Here is a 17,698-nt window from a genome sequence, read left to right on the forward strand (position 1 = left end):
CAAATCGGAGCCACTGATTCGACAGAGGTGTTTTGTTTCCCAAAGTAAATGTAAATTGGAAAACTTCAGCAGCCGCCTGGGATATTTAGATTTGACCTATTTTGGTTATGAAACCATGTCTTTGAGAGGGAATTAAATGCTCTGTGTTCTGTGTTTGCACAGAAATAAACAGGCAATTTCCTGACATCAGCTGTACAAGAATGATCCCAGGAATGAGTGGGTCAACATATGATGAGCGTTTGACGGCGCTGGGCCTGTACTCGCTGGAGTTTAGAAGAATCAAGAGGGGGGCACCTCATTGAAACTTTCCGAACAGTGAAAGGCCTGGTTAGAGCGGATGTGGGGAGGATGCTTCCACTAGTAGGAGAGTCTAGGAACAGAGGTCAGAGCCTCAGAATAAAAGGACGTTCCTTTAGGAAGGTAGACGAAAATGCTGGAGAAAACTCAGCGGGTGAGGCGGCATCTATGGAGGGAAGGAATAGGTGACGTTTCGGGTTGAGACCCCTTCAGACTGATGTGGGGATGGGGGGCAGGAAGAAGAAAGGAAGAGGCGGAGACAGTGAGCTGTGGGAGAGCTGAGAAGGGGAGGGGAAGGAGGGAGAAAGCAAGGACTACCTGAAATTGGCGAAGTCAATGTTCATACTGCTGGGGCGTAAACTGCTCAAGCAAAATATGAGGTGCTGCTCCTCCAATTTGCGGTGGGGCTCACTCTGACCATGGGGGAGGCATAGGACAGAATGGTCTGATTCAGAATCGGAGGGGGAGTTGAAGTGCTGAGCCACCGGGAGATCAGGTTGGCTATTGCGAACTGGGCGGAGGTGTTGGGCGAAGCGATCACTGAGCCTTCGCTTGGTCTCACCGATGTAGAGCAGCTGACACCTAGAGCAGCGGATGCAGTAGATGAGGTTGGAGGAGGTACATGTGAACCTGAAACGTCACCTATTCCTTCGCTCCATTGATGCTGCCTCACCCGCTGAGTTTCTCCAGCATTTTTAGGAAGGAGATGAGGAGGAATTTCTTTAGCCAGAAGGTGGCGAATCTGTGGAATTCTCTGCTGCAGATGGCTGTGGAGGCTAAGTGAATGGATATTTTTAAGGCTGAGATAGATAGATTCTTGATTAGTACGGGTGTCAGGGGTTACAGGGGCCACAGTTTTAAAATAAAGGGGAGGCCATTTAGGACTGAGGTGAGAAAAAAACGTTATCACCCAGAGAGTTGTGAATTTGTGGAATTCCCTGGCACAGAGGGCAGTGGAGGCCAAATCACTAGGATTTAAGAGGGAGTTAGATAGAGCTCCAGGGGCTAGTGGAATCAAGGGATATGGGGGGAAAGCAGGCGCGGGTTATTGATTGGAGACGCTCAGCCATGATCACAATGATGGCTCGAAGGGCCGAATGGCCTCCTATGGCACCTATTTTCTATGTTTCTATGTTATGGGGCGAAGGCAGGTTGAGAGAGAGTGAGAGATAGATCAGCCGTGAATGAATGGCGGAGTAGACCTGATGGGCTGAATGGCCTAATTCTGCTGCTATCACATATTTATGAGCATTGAATTAGTGGTCTCAGGCAGAACAAGCATTGAAAATTCAATGTAATGATGTAACTGATCAGGACAACTTCATCAAATACTTACCGATGGTCAAGATGGCTGAAGTCTTGTAAATTCAGTTCCTTCGTGTCTTGAGTAAGATAAATCGTATCCACATCCTGAGATAGTATAAAAAAACGACATTAGAGAATGCATTAAAAATTGTGTGAAAGTTTCATTAAACTGCTAAACAGTTCAAGCAAAAAACTTAGTCATGAAGTCATATAACGTGGAAACGGACTCTACGGCCATATCTTCCCACTCCGACCATCATGACCCATCTACACTAGTCCTGCCTGCCCACGTTTGGCCCATATTCCTCTAAACCTGTCCTATCCATGTACCTGGCAAAATTATATATTTTTTAAACATTGTGATAGGACCTGCCTTAAAGATTAAATAAATTTAATAAATTTCTTTATTTATATAGCACATTTTTAGTCAACTTGCATTGACCCCAAAGTGCTTCACATAATTACATCCGCACACACAGGCAAAGGTGGGTGAAGTGTCTTGCCCAAGGACACAACGACAGTATGCACTCCAAGCGGGATTCGAACCAGCTACCTTCCGGTTGCCAGCCGAACACTTAGCCAATTGTGCCATCTGTCGTCAGGGGATAGCGGAGTCAGGGGATATGGGGAGCAGGTAGGAACGGGGTACTGATTGTGGATGATCAGCTACAATCACATTGAATGGCGGTGCTGGCACGAACGGCCGAATGGCCTACTCCTGCACCTACTTTCTATGTTTCTATATAGGCATGCATAATACTATAATAGACTACCTATTTCCTATTGTCTATTGTCTAACCACCTCCTTCGGCAGCTCATTCCATATACCCACCACCCTTTATGTAAAGTTACCCCTCAGGTTCCTATTAAATCTTTCACCCCTCAGCTGGAACCTGTGTCCTCTGGTTTTTGATTTTCCTACTCTGGGTAAAAGACTCTGTGCGTCCCCCCGATATATTCCTCTCAAGATTTTATACACCTCTAAAATTGGTCAGGTCGGGGGGAGTTCCCCCACCATGGGTACCATGTGATCCCGAGACAGTAAGACTGGTGGGTGAACTGGAAAGGGGGAGGGTATGGAGAGAGAGAGCAAGGGCTATCTGAAGTTAGAGAAGTCAATGTTCATACTGCTGGGGTGGAAACTACCCAAGCGAAATATGAGGCACTGTTCCTCCAATTTGTGCTGGACCTCACTCTGACAATGGACAATCTCCCGGTGGCTCAGCACTGCAACTCCTCTTCCCATTCCCAATCTGATCTTTCTGTCCTGGGCCTCCTCCACTGTCAGAGTGAGGCCTAGCGCAAATTGGAGGAGCAGCACCTCATATTTCACTTGGGTAGTTTGCACCCCAGCGGTATGAACATTGACTTCTCTAACTTCAGATATCCCTTGCTTTCTCTCTCTCCATCCCCTCCCCCTCCCCAGTTCTCCCACCAGTCCTACCAAAGATTATAGAGGAGCTTTGAGTCCTACTGTCTCCGCCTACATTCTATCTCTGTCCCGCCCACTCCCCTGACATCAGTCTGAAGAAGGGTCTCGACCCGAAACGTCACCCGTTCTTTCTCTCCAGAGATGCTGCCTCACCCGCTGAGTTACTCCAGCATTTTGTGTTCACCTTCGATTTTAACCAGCATCTGCAGTTCTTTCTTTCTTATCCATAAACCAAATACTGACTCGTCAAGGTATGTCTACTTTGGAGAAGTTCTCCTCCTCTGTCCAACGAGAGTTCTGCAGCATCCTCTCTCGCTGTTCCCCCTCTGTGATTACTCCTGCTCTCCGATTCTACGAACAGTAACCTGTTTCCTTTATCTACGTGACTATTTTCCATATCTTTCATTCATTTCTTCTATTTCTATATCTCTCGTTTCCCTTTTCCCTGAATCTCGGTCAGACGAAGGGGTCCCGACCCGAAACGCCGCCCGTTCCTTCTCTCCAGAGATGCTGCCAGTCCCGCTGAGTTACTCCAGCTTTTTGTGTATACCTTCGGGGTAATCTAAATTAATATCAACTTTCATTTGTAAGTTTCCCATCTCCTGCAAAATGCACCCGCGGATTCGGAAGCAATTTTGTTGATTTCTTACCCATTGGACTTCCTCTCTGTAAGGTAATCCAAGCCAGTCGCAGACACATGCGTACATCTGCGAGAATCCACCTGAAGTCAAATATGAGCAGGACATCATGAAAAGATTTCATTTCTTTAGATTACAGGTTTTCCGGCACCCTCGGTTCCCAGAGCCTTTGCTGGATTATCCGTTTTGCCGGGCCATCAGAGGTCACGGTCTCCGAGAGGAGTCCAACAGTACCGGAACGTTTGGCCGAGGCTGCCGTGGGGGCGAGATACCGGCCCGCAAAGTCTGGCCAGTGGAGTCGGCGATGGGAACGGATCTGCCGGCTTCGGTCGTGCCGGAGTTCCAGAGCCCCGGCCGCAGGGGGGCAGATTCGACTCGCCGATCGGCCGCGGAAGTCCCGGTGGCGTCGAGACCGGCCGCCACACCCGGCCTAGGCGCCACATTTTCGGGGGAACTTCCAGGCGGGGACTCGTAAACTTGATTTAGTTAACCAAAATATATTCCCAAAAACACGTTATTAAACACAATCGATTTATTTACCTGGAAAGGGTGCAAAGAAAATATACGAGGATGTTGCCAGGACTCGAGGGCCTGAGCTACAGGGAGAGGTTGGGTAAGCTGGTAGATCGGGTAGACGCACAGAGTCTCTTGCCCAGAGTAGGGGAATCGAGGATCAGGGGACTTAGGTTTAAGGTGAAGGGGAGAAGATTTAATAGTAATCTGAGGGGTAACTTTTTCACACAAAGGGTGGTGAGTGTATGGAACGAACTGCCAGAGGAGGCAGTTGAGGCAGGTACTATCCCATCATTTAAGAAGCAGTTAGACAGGTACATGGATAGGACAGGGTTTTGAGGGATATGGGCCAAACGCAGGCAGGTGGGACTAGTTTAGATGGGACACGGTGGTCGGTGTGGGCAAGTTGGGCCGATGGGCCGTTTCCACACTGTATCACTCTGACTCCATGAAGATAATTTTAAACCAGTTTGATGAAATGTTTTGTTGAAGTTGCCTGTTGTTGTTCAACCGCCTAAACCTGTTGAACTTGTAGCTCATTTCATAAGTTCATGTTCATAAGTGACAGGAGCAGAATTAGGCCGTTTGGCCCATCAAGACAATGCCACCATTCAATCATGGACCATTGAATGCTGGCAGGTGGGACTAGTGCAGCTGGATATAGGCCAAACACAGGCAGGTGGGACTAGTTTAGATGGGGCATGTTGGCCGGTGTGGGCAAGTTGGGCCGAAGAGCCTGTTTCCACACTGTATCACTCTATGCCTCCACATAAATATGAACAGCAGGGATCACAGATATGTATGAATTGGGCAAACTGTTATCATTTCAACAATTAAAATTTAAATTGAAGGATAATCCATATTTTAAATATATACAGGTATGTGACTTTATGAAGAAATATACACATAGATTTCAAAGTATATTTTTAGACCCTTTAGAAGAAGCAATAAATATTAAGGCTGATTCACAAAAATTAATATCATACTTTTATAATAATATATTATATAGAGAATCACCCTCAACAGAAGCACTAAGGGAAGGTTGGGAACATGAGCTAATGATAAAGATCTCGAAGGATAGATGGGAAAAGTATTTGATGAATACACATAACTGTTCTATTAATGCAAGACATAATTTAATTCAATTCAAATTATTACATAGACTATATTATTCAAAAACGAGGTTGAATAAATTTTATCCAAACGTCTCTCCCAGATGCGATAAATGTTTGTTTCAAAACGCTAATATAACACATTCATTTGTAGGATGTACAAAGTTGAATAAATTTTGGAGTGATATATTTGATATATTTACAAAGCTCTTCAAGTCAAGAATAGAACCCAAAATGGAATGGATTATATTTGGAATAATAGGAGAAGATACCAATTTAAATAAAGACCAAAATGTTTTTTTTAATTATGGGTTAATAATTGGAAAGAAATTGATACTTAAATTTTGGAAAAATACAACCATACCAACTGTTAAAATGTGGATTAGGAATATGATGGTCATAGCACGCCTTGAAGAAATGAGACTCCGACTAATAGATAAATATGACCAATTCTTAAGGAGTTGGTCTCCTTTCATCGACTTTTTGGAATCATGTGATGCAGCGGTACCATAAGGATTGCTGATTTCAGTTCATGACGTGGATAGATTTACATCTCCGAATACAGATTTGAAAAATTATCTTTTAAGGGGCCTTCTCTTCTATTTCTACTTTCCACTTTTTCTTTTTTCTTTTTCTTTTTTCTTTTTTATATACACACTTCACGTTTTTCTACTCTCTACCATCTATTTTTCTACTTTTTCCCCTTTCTATTGTTTTCTTTTTCTTGTCTTGCTTACTTCCTTCTCATAACATAAAACTAGAGGTTGTACATATAATGGATTACGGTATGACATAGTTGGCAGCTAAATTTAGGTTCCACTGTACTGTTTTGTACTGTATTAACTTCTAATAAAATAAACACATTTTTTAAAAAAATAAGCAGGGACCATGACCGAATAGTGAAAGGCTTGGAAAGAGCGGATGTGGAGAGGATGTTTCCACCAGCGGGAGAGTCTAGGACCAGAGGTCACAGCCTCAGATTTAAAGGACGTTCCTTGAGGAAGGAGCTGAGGAGCAATTTCTTTCATCAGAGGGTGGTGAATCTGTGGAATTCATTGCCACAGGAGGCTGTGGAGGCCAAGTCAATGGATATAATTTAGACAATAGACAGTAGATGCAGGAGTAGGCCATTCGGCCCTTCGAGCCAGCACCGCCATTCAATGTGATCATGGATGATCATCCCCAATCAGTACCCCATTCCTGCCTTCTCCCCATATCCCTTGACTCCGCGATCTTTAAGAGCTCTATCTCAGGCAGAGATAGATAGATTCTTGATTAGTACAGGTGTCTAGGGTTATGTCGAGAAGGCAGGAGAATGGGGTTGAGAGGGAGAGATAGATCAGCCAGGATTGAATGGCGGAGTAGTCTTGATGGGCCGAATGGCCTAATTCTGCTCCTATCACTTTTGACCTAGTGAACCACCAGTTTCAAGAAGGCTTCTTCCAGGCAACCATCAGGCTTTTGAACACTACAAAGCGATGAACCATGGACGATGACAGGATCGGCCTCCCCACCCGGCCTGGGAGCCACATTTTCGGAGGGACTTCCGGGGGTTAATTTCAAGTGCGCTCTGGTAGTTTTGTCCGTATTAAAGGAGGTGTAGACCACCAGTTGCCGGAGAATGGGTGGTGGACCTGTATCAGAAATGTCATGTTACTCACCACAAGGACCAGGCTCTGCCACGGTCTGGCTGTCCCACAGCGACTGTATCGACAAGAGACGATCTCCCGGCTCCATTATCACCTTTTTCATCACTCTCCTGTTTAACGTGAAAGGAGACTGTTTAACTCAGCAAAGAAAGATCTTATTCAGAAAAACACCTCACTTCAAAGTCGAGGTTATTGCATTCAGATTAGACCAGAGACAGACAATAGACAATAGATGCAGGAGTAGGCCATTCGGCCCTTCGTGCCAGCATGGCCATTCAATGTGATCATGGCTGATCATCCCCAATCAGTACCCCGTTCCTGCCTTCTCCCCATATCCCCTGACTCCGCTATCTTTAAGAGCCCTATCTAGCTCTCTCTTGAAAGTATCCAGAGAACCGGCCTCCACCGCCCTCTGAGGCAGAGAATTCCACAGACTCACAACTCTCTGTGAGAAAAAGTGTTTCCTCGTCTCCGTTCTAAATGGCTTACCCCTTATTCTTAAACTGTGGCCCCTGGTTCTGGACTCCACCAACATCGGGAACATGTATCCTGCCTCTAGCATGTCCAAACCCTTAACAATCATCTATGTTTCAATAAGATGCCCGCTCATCCTAAATTCCAGAGTGTACAAGTGCAGCCGCTCCATTCTCTCAGCATATGACAGTCCCGCCATCCCGGGAATTAACCTTGTAAACCTACGCTGCACTCCCTCAATAGCAAGAATGTCCTTCTTCGAATTAGGGGACCAAAACTGCACACAATACTCCAGGTGTGGTCTCACTAGGGCCCTGTACAACTGCAGAAGGACCTCTTTGCTCCTATACTCGACTCCTCTTGTTATAAAGGCCAACATGCCATTTGCTTTCTTCACTGCCTGCTGTACCTGCATGCTTACTTTCATAGACTGATGTACAAGGATCCCCACATCCCGTTGTACTTCCCCTTTTCCCAATTTGACGCCATTTAGATAGTTATCGGCCCTCCTCTTTTTGCTACCAAAGTGGATAACCTCACATTTATCCGCATTAAACTTCATCTGCCATGCATCTGCCCACTCCCCCAACCTGTACAAGTCACCCTGCATTATCATAGCATCCTCCTCACAGTTCACACTGCCACCCAGCTTTGTGTCATCTGCAAATTTGCTAATGTTACTTTGAATCCCTTCATCCAAATCATTCAAGTCAAGTCCAGTCACATTTATTTATATAGCACATTTAAAAAACAACACGTTGGCCAAAGTGCTTTACATTTATTATAAGAATAGTATAAACAAACAAACAAACTACATACATATATACATATAGCCCTCGCTCAGTGGACGTCAGGAAAGGCTTGGGAGTACAGATACGTTTTTAGTCTTGGCTTAAAGGAGTCGATGGAGGGGGCAGTTCTGATGGGAAGGGGGATGCTGTTCCACAGTCTAGGAGCTGCAACCGCAAAGGCGCGGTCGCCCCTAAGCTTATGCCTAGACCGCGGGATATTCAGCAGCCCCAAGTCAGCTTATCTGAGGGACCTGGAGGTGGAGTTGTGGGTGAGAAGACTTTTAATGTAGGAGGGGGCAAGCCCATTGAGTGCTTTGTAGAAATAGAGGAGGGTCTTGAAATGTATACGGAACCGCACAGGGAGCCAGTGGAGAGAGGCCAGGATCGGGGTGATGTGGTCCCTTTTTCGGGGGAGTCTCGCTGCGGCGTTTTGGACCAGTTGCAGGCGGGACAGGGATGATTGGCTGATGCCAGTGTAAAGAGAGTTGCAGTAATCTAGGCGGGGGGAGATAAATGTGTGGATGATCTTTTCGAGGTCATCAAAGTGGAGGAATTGTTTTATTTTAGCTATCGTCCGAAGCTGATCATTGATGTATATTGTAAATAGCTGCGGTCCCAGCACCGAGCCTTGCGGTGCCCCTGCAATTGCACCGCCTGCCATTCTGAAAGGGACCCGTTAATCCCTACTCTTTGTTTCCTGTCTGCCAACCAATTTTTTATTTATGTCATAACTCTACCCCCAATACCATGTGCCCTAATTTTGCCCACTACTCTCCTATGTGGGACCTTATCGGCAACCTACGGCGGATCCGGCCCGCAGGTGTATTTATTTTTCAATTCGTTTTCGTGACCTGGGCGCTACAGCCAGTCCCGGGGCACGCGAGGGACCTGGGAACTGCAGAAAACGAATTGAAAAACACGTGAAAACTAGCGTGAGAAACAACACCAAGGGTCACACTATGGCGACAGCCATCAGCTCACAGACAAGGGTCCTGTCCCCTATGCAGAACAAGGTTGCCGACTCCTGGGTTAGACTATCTTTAATCGGACATTATCTTGCACTACCATGTTATTCGCTTTCGACCCATTCTTTGGAAAGTGGACCGAACTGTCACACACGTGACCAGACGTCGTCCCATAAAGTGGTGCATTAAAAAATTCATGCAAAAGAGGTAAATCTTATTCATTGCCATTTTCCTACCTACGAAACGTAGGGGGCGCTGTCCTGTGCATGGCTGCCCAGCCAGCAGCTGTCTGTCTCTTCATCTTATTATTTTTTATTTTAGTTAGTTAAGTGTTTTGTTTGGAGGTCTAGACTTTTTTTATGTGGGGGGTGGGGGGGGGGGGGGGGGGAAGGGGGAAACTACCTTTCAGGGTCCCTACCTGGTCGGAGAGGCAGCTTTTCTCCGGGCTGCAGCTTCGACCCGTCCTCGCGGCCTACCAGCGGGCCTGGAGCGGCGTTTCCTGTCGGGGACCGCCCAGAACCTCGACTTCGGCGGCGGCACAGCGCTGGAGCGCTATCGCGGAACGGGCGATGCCTTGCCCGGTTCGCCGCGCTGGAGCTCTGGTGAGCTGAGACCGCCGGGTAAAACATCGCGGAGCTGCGGGACTGTGGAGCGACCGGCTGCGGGCGGCGGCGTTGAACTTAACATCGGGAGCCTGGGATCTCTAGATCAGATCGCCAGTTGTGGAGCTCCAACCGGCGCGGCCTTGTTGGTTTCGGAAGCCGTGGCCTCCAGTGCGGAAGCGGCCGTTCCAGGGTTCCCAGGCCGCTGGGAGGACTCTCCCGACGCCGGAGCAACATCACCTGGCGAGAACGGCCAGGAACATCGGGCCTCCGTAGAGGCAACTGTGGAGGCCTCAATAGGCCCGACTGTGGGTGAACTGGGGTTGGGGACTGGACTTTGTGCCTTCCCTCATGGTGGGAGCCATTGTGGGGGGATGTTCTATGTGTTTAAGACTCTCATTGGTGTTATGTCTGTATTTTTTTTTGTGTGCTGCAAAATGGCAAAAAGCATTTCACTTCACTACACCTGGGTGTATGTGAATGTGACTAATAAAATACCTTTGATACCTTTGATACTTTGAACTATAATGCATGTCTGCTGAAGATATGAACATTCTAGCTTCTTAAAATTCACAAAAGTTTGTAAAACGCTTCCGTGTGGTGTCACACACATGACCAGCCCTATTTGGCCTCTGACCCCAAAACGGAAATTGTCAGCATCACCTTCACTGAACATTTTATGCTTTATTTCTCGACTTAACTACCGATTAAAGTTTAAAAAAAATCTTAATACTTTAAAACGACCAGCTTCAACTGATGATGTCACAATGGCTCGACTTAGCAATCAGCTTCACTTACGTTCGGGAACGGCTTGAACACATAAAAATTCCACTTGACAAACCGAAAAAATTATCAGTCATATGTACAGCACAAAACAATATGCCTGTTATGCTTTCAGAATTAGAAGATATGTATTCCACAATTTTTCATCTTTTTGGTCACACACGTGACTAAGAATGTGCCTTTATCATGCATCTGTACACTTTGGACAGCTTGATTGTAACCATGTATAGTCTTTCTGCTGACTGGATAGCATGCAACAAGAAGCTGTACCTCAGTACACGAGACGATAAACTACAAAGGGTCTCGACCCTAAACGTCGCCCGTTCCTTTTCTCCAGAGAAAAGTGTCCCACTGAGTTACACCAGCATTTTGCGCCTATCTTCAGTTTAAACTAATCAGGGTCGGCATGGTGGTGCAGTGGTAGAGTTGCTGCCTTACAACGTTAGAGACCCAGGTTCGATCCCGACTATGGGTGCTGTCTGTATGGAGTTTGTACGTTCTCCCCGTGACCAGCGTGGGATTCCCCTGAGATCTTCGGATTCCTCCCATACTCCAAAGACTTACAGGTTTGTAAGTAAATTGGCTTGGTATAAATGCAAAACAAAATGTCCCTGGTGTGTGTAAGGTGGTGTTATTGTGCGGGGATCGCTGTCTCTGCACCCTTTCCAGCTTGACAACATATTTCCTATAACGTGGTGCCCAGAAACATAGGTGCACGAGTAGGCCTTTTGGCCCTTCGAGCCAGCACCGCCGTTCAATATGATCATGGCTGATCATCCAAAATCAGGAACCCGTTCCTGCTTTCTCCCCATATCCCTTGATTCCTTTAGCCCTGAGAGCAATATACGTAACTCTCTCTTGAAAACATCCAGTGAATTGGCCTCCACTGCCTTCTGTGGCAGAGAATGTCACAGATTCACAACTCTCTGGGTGAAAAAGGTTTTTCCTCATCTCGGCCCTGAATGGCCTGGCCCCCCTTATTCTAAACACGATACTCTAAATGCGGCCGTTCCACCCACTTAAAACGCGGCGGCCAACGTGGTGGCCTTGTGTACATACATTGGGGAGAGACCAGGAAGCATCTTCTTGAGGCACGTTCCCAGGTATCCCACCACCTCATTCACCTCTTCTGACGTCGTCAGCTTCAGGGGGAACGCGCAGCGATCTGTTTCGACGATCAGCTGAAAAACAGCGGGGGGGGGGGGGGGGTGGGGGGGGGGGGGGTGGCAAATGTGTTAACTCTCAGCTCTCAATAAGATAGAAATAGAGAATGATTAATCGAGACCAACATCCTGTAAGGGCAGACTTTGTTTCACTTGTAAATTTGCTTTGAAACATAGAAACATAGAAAAATAGGTGCAGGAGTAGGCCATTCGTCCCTTCGAGCCAGCACCACCATTCAATATGATCATGGCTGATCATCTGGAATCAGTACCCAGTTCCTTCCTGCTTTTTCCCCCAATATCCCTTGATTCCTTTAACCCTAAGAGCTAAATCTAACTCTCTCTTGAAAACATCCACTGAATTGGCCTCCACTGTCTCCTGTGGCAGAGAATTCCACAGATTCACAATGGCCTGGGTGAAGAAGTTTTCCCTTATCTCAGTCCTAAATGGCCAACCTCTTATTCTTAACATGACTCTTATCTGTATCCTCCAAAGCCTTCCTTTCAACTTCCAGAGTAACCCATTTAACAGGGGTGGTGTTTAGTTCACATGTTCATGGAGCAGGCCATTAATCCCTTCGAGCCAGCACCGCCATTCGATATGATCATGGCTGATCATCTAAAATCAGCTTTTTCCCCATATCCCTTGATTCCTTTAGCCCTAAGACCTACCACATCCACCTCGGGCATCCACTGAGTCCGTTTCAGCAGAATTAAAGTTATAGTTTTGTTCAGTTCATTATTATCGTCACGTGTACCGAGGTACAGCGAAAAGGATTTTTTTATTGCATGTTATCCAATGACTGTTCTTGATTATATTTCGCGTGGGCAGCTTACACCCCCAGCGGTATGACTATTGATTTCTCTAACTTCAAGTAACCCTTGCTTTCCCTCTCTCTCCGTCCCTCCCCCACCCTAGTTCTCCGACTAGTTCCTCTGTCCTCCTGATTAAATATTACTGGTTGTACCTCGTTGTCACCTTCCCCTCAGCCAACAATAAACCATTCAGCATTGCCTTATGTTTAAGAAAGAACTGCTGATGGTGGAAAAATCGAAGGTGGACAAAAATGCTGGAGAAACTCGGCGGGTGAGGCAGCATCTATGGAGCGAAGGAATAGGTTCGAATTCCTTCGCTCCATAGATGCTGCCTCACCCGCCGAGTTTCTCCAGCAATTTTGTCCACCTGCATTTCCTTTCATCGTCTGCTTTGATCTGTCGTTCTCACACCTTACCCTTCCATATCCCTAGTCTCCCTCCTCTGACTCTCAGTCTGAAGAAGGGTCTCGACCCGAAACGTCACCCATTCCTTCTCTCCAGAGAGGCTGCCTGTCCCGCTGAGTTACTCCAGCATTTTTTCCTATACGTGGTTACAATCAAGCTGCCCACAGTGCACGGATGCAGGATACAGGATTTATCCTCAATTAACCCAAATCATAGAAACATAGAAAATAGGTGCAGGAGTAGGCCATTTGGCCCTTCGAGCCAGCACCGCCAAGCATTGTGATCATGGCTGATCGTCCCCAATCAATTAACCCGTGCCTGCCTTCTCCCCATATCCCTTGATTCTACTAGCCTCTCGAGCTCTATCTAACTCTCTCTTAAATCCATCCAGTGATTTGGCCTCCACTGCCCCCTGTGGCAGTGAATTTCACAACTTCACAACTCTCCGGGTGAAATCAGTGCATTGTTTTCTTGGGATGGACAGCAACTCAAATCAGTGAGAGGTTTATGAGGATGACAATTGCAACGCGCCACAGTGACTATTACTGAGTGCCGCATTGGGCACTCCAAGCCGCGGAGTGTGTTCGACCGTCCCAAAGTCGGAGTTTGGATCACCCCGACGAGAGGGTCTGTACATCCGGCCATCCGTAACGGCGACTACGGAGGGTTTATGGCCCCGACTGCGGACGAACAAAGGAGGTGGACTGACTGAACTTTGTTGCCTTCCACCACAGTAAAGAACGCTGTGGTGGATGTTTGTGTTAAATTCTATTGTGTATTGTGTGTTCTTTTTAAGTGTATTGCTGCTGGCAAATTCATTTCACTGCACCTTCGGATGCATGTGACAAATAAAATTGACTTTGACTTTGATAACACGTGGAAGCAGCTGGCTTCTCCATCTTTTCTCTGTAGATACTGACCTGGAAAAGTAATGCCACAAATTTGATTTTTAGTTTTGTTTTTTTAGTTTAGTTTAGAGATGCAGCGCGGAAACAGGCCGTTCGACCCACCAAGTCCGCACCGACCAGCGATCCCCGCACACTAACACTATCCCGCACACACTGGGGACAATTTTTCATTTATACACAAAGTCAATTAACCTGCAAACTTGTACGTCTTCGGAGTGTGGGAGGAAACCGAAGGTCCCGGAGAAAACCCACACAGGTCACGGGGAGAACGTACAAACTCTGTACAGACAAGCACCAGTATTCAGGATGGAATCCGGGTCTTTGGCGCTGTAAGGCAGCAGCTCTACTGCAATAGTTGTAACATGGCTCCTGTTAATAAATGCTATGAGCAGGTGTTCAGAGAGCAGGTGGTGAATAAATGTAGAAGGATCATATATTTCATGGTCATAAATCACAGGAGCAGAATTAGACCATTCGGCCCATTTGATCATGGCCGATCTATCTTTCCCTCTCAACTGCATCCTCCTGCCTTCTCCCCATAACCCCTGAAGCCCGCTCAAATCAAGAGCAGCATTGTAGCGTAATAAGTTCCAGGGGAAAAGTGCAATGTCTGCAAAGAGGTTGGTTGGAAGATTGGGACAGATTGGGAAGAACTATTCAGAAGCCTGTTAACATAGGGGAAAGAAGCTGTCTGTGAGTCTGGTGGTATGTACATATATACAAGCGTTCATATATTCTGCCTATCGAAAGCAGAAAGGAGCTGGAATAACAAAGGTGAAAGAGGTCCTAGTTTATGTTGAAAAAATGTTCTAAAGTGTTGGAGTAACTCAGCGGGTCAGGCAGCATCTCTGGAGAACATGGACAGGTGACGTTTCACAGAATGCTGGAGTAACTCAGCGGGTCAGGCAGTATCTCCGGAGAACATGGATAGGTGACTTTTCACAGATCTTGCCTGATAACAGCTGGGAAGAAACTGTCCCTGAATCTAGAGGTTTGAATTTTCACACTTCTGTCCTTTTGCGCGATGGGAGAGGGGAGAAGAGGGAGTGGCCAGGGTGCGACTCGTCCTTGATTATGCTGCTGGCCTTGCCGAGGCAGCATGAGGTGTAGATGGAGTCAATGGAAGGGAGGTAGACACAAAATGCTGGAGTAACTCAGCGGGACAGGCAGCATCTCTGGAGAGAAGGAATGGGTGACGTTTCAAGGTCGAGACCCTTCTTCAGACTGGAAGAGAGGTTGGTTTGTGTGATGGTCTGGGCTGCGTCCACAATTCTCTGAATGCTGCATGCAAGAAAGAACTCATGCATAACAGAGTGTAAAAACACCCTGCAGAAGGTAAATCATTCCAAATAAACTTGCCCTTTGAGGTGTTCCTCAAACCTACCCACAAAATAAAATATTGACTTTGGCCACAGAATATTAAAGGAAGCTCAAACGAACGTAAATCTCAAAGCTACCGCAAATTCACTTAAAATGCATGGCCTAAGGTTACAAAATAGTTCCCCTTTCAACTAATGCTCTCAAAGGGAAACTTATGAATCAAGATGTTTATTTGTTATTATGGAGGAAGAACTCCTAACTTCTTCCTTTTTATAAAAATAAAACCAGGGGCGTAATGCCGAGGCTTTACAAGGTGCTGGTCAGACGGCATTTGGAGTATTGTGAATAGTTCCGGGCCGCCTATCCTGATGAGGGATGTGCTGGCTTTGGAAAGGGTCCAGAAGGCTGCGCTGACTGGTTAGCACGCAACAAAAGCTTGTCACTGCACCCCGGTACACTTGACAATAAACTAAAAAAACTCAAATCAAGAGTTTTACGAGAACGATCCCGGGGATAATTTGGTTAACGTACGATGAGCGTTTGGCGGCACTGGGCCTGTACTCGCTGGAGTTTAGAAGGACTAGTGGGGGTGCCCTGTTGAAACTTACCGAATATTGAAAGACCTGGATAGAGTGGATGTGGAGAGGATGTTTCCACCAGTGGGAGAGTCTAGGACCAGAGTGCGCAGCCTCAGAATTAAAGGATGTACCTTCAGAAAGGAGACAAGGAGGAATTTGTACGGATTCTGCAGAAGGACTTGAACAGGTTTGGGAGAGTGGTCAGAGAAGTGGCAGATGGAATATAGTGCAGCAAAGTGTGGAGTCATGCATTTTGGTCGTAGGAATAAAGGCGTAAACTATTTTCTAAATGGGGAGAGAATCCAGAAATCAGAGGTGCAAAGGGACTTGGGAGCGCTGGTGCAGGATTCCCATAAAGATTAATCTGCAAGTCGAATGGGTAGTAAAGAAAGCAAACTCAATGCCAGCATTTATTTCAAGAGGGCTTGAATACAAAAACAGGGATGTAATGCTGAGGCTCTATAAGGCGCTGGTCAGGCCGCGTTTGGAATATTACGAGCAATTTTGGGCCCCATATCTGAGGAAGGATGTGCTGGCTCTGGAGAGGGTCCAGAGGAGGTTTACAAGAATGATCCCAGGAATGACCAGCATTTTTGTCGACCTTCGATTTTTCCTGCATCTGCAGTTCTTTCTTAAACAAGTGCTGGAGTAACGCAGCGGGTCAGACAGCTATTCCCGGAGAACAGTGATAGTTGACGTTTCGGGTCAGGACCCTTCTTCAGACGTCTGAAATGTCACCGATCCATGTTCTCCAGAGATGCTGCCTGACCCTCTGAGTTACTCCAGCACTTTGTGTCTTTTCCCCTGTTTTATCTGCAACTCTATAACTCTCTGTTCCACTGCATAATGATATTTATCTCATGAAGTAAACGCACATTTTACAGCAAGAAGGGGATTCATGGGTTAATATGTTTTAGTTTTAGAGTCACAGCGTGGAGACAGGCCATTCAGCCCACCGGGTCCGCGCCGACCAGCGATCCCCGCACACTAACATTATCCTACACACACTAGGGACAATTTTTACATTTACACCAAGCCAATTTACCTACAAACCTGAACGTCTTTTGGAGTGTGGGAGGAAACCGAAGATCTCGGGGGGAAAACCCACGCAGGTCACGGGGAGAACGTACAAACTCCGTACAGACAGCACCCATAGTCGGGAAAACCCTCGGAGAAAAGGTCACGGGGAGAACGTACAAACTCCGTGCAGACAGAACCCGGGTCTCTGGCGCGGCAAGCGTTGTAAGGCAGCAACTCTGCCACTGTGTCGTCCACACTTTGGGCACCGCGTACTCAGCCAGAAAAAAAAATAGTTCGCCACAGGGCAGCTCAGTGGCACGGCGGTAGAGTTGCTGCCTTACAGCGCCAGAGGCACAGGTTCGATCCTGACTACGGGTGCTGTCTGTACGGAGTTTGTACGTTCTCCCCATGACCTGCGTGGGGTTTACCCCGAGTGCTCCGGTTTCCTCCCACACTCCAGACGTGCAGATTTCTGTAGACTCAGTGGGCCGAAGGGCCTGTTTCCGCGCTGTATCTGTGAAGTCGAAACGATATATTTCAATGTTTCCTAAAGGCTACGCACATTTGAGTGGCTCAATGGCTTTGAGTTCACCAATGTTTAGTTTGTGTTCAATCAATCTTGAATTTCTCATGTGTAGGATAGTACCGGTGTATGGGGTGATCGCTGGGCCGAAGGGTCTGTTTCTGCGCTGTATCTCTATAGTCACACCTTCCCATAATGCATGCAGCTACGCAAAATTGAAGGTCGTGTCATAAGAGATAGGAGTATAATTAGGCCATTCAGCCCATCAAGTCTATTCCGCCGTTCAATCAAGGGTGATCTATCTCTCCCTCCTAACCCCGTTCTCCTGCCTTCGCCCCATAACCTCTGACACCCATACTAATCCAGAACCTATCAATCTCTGCCTTAAATATTCCACTGACTCC

The 17,698-nt window shown here is 46.8% G+C and overlaps 1 protein-coding gene across 4 annotated transcripts in view; it reads right to left on the minus strand.

Moving 5' to 3' along the window:
- carmil1 (capping protein regulator and myosin 1 linker 1) overlaps positions 1-17,698 on the minus strand; it is a 320,941-nt gene that overhangs the window by 191,081 nt on the left and 112,162 nt on the right. For all 4 annotated transcript variants that reach the window (XM_033014174.1, XM_033014166.1, XM_033014169.1 and 1 more), the window contains exons 5-8: positions 11,621-11,742; positions 6,959-7,056; positions 3,685-3,755; positions 1,634-1,707 (exon numbers count right to left, since the gene is read on the minus strand). In XM_033014174.1, coding sequence (XP_032870065.1) covers positions 1,634-1,707; positions 3,685-3,755; positions 6,959-7,056; positions 11,621-11,742 — 365 coding nt within the window. The remainder of the gene's footprint in view (positions 1-1,633; positions 1,708-3,684; positions 3,756-6,958; positions 7,057-11,620; positions 11,743-17,698) is intronic.

Source organism: Amblyraja radiata, chromosome 2 (genome assembly GCF_010909765.2).
Source record: "Amblyraja radiata isolate CabotCenter1 chromosome 2, sAmbRad1.1.pri, whole genome shotgun sequence".
NCBI lineage: Eukaryota > Metazoa > Chordata > Chondrichthyes > Rajiformes > Rajidae > Amblyraja > Amblyraja radiata.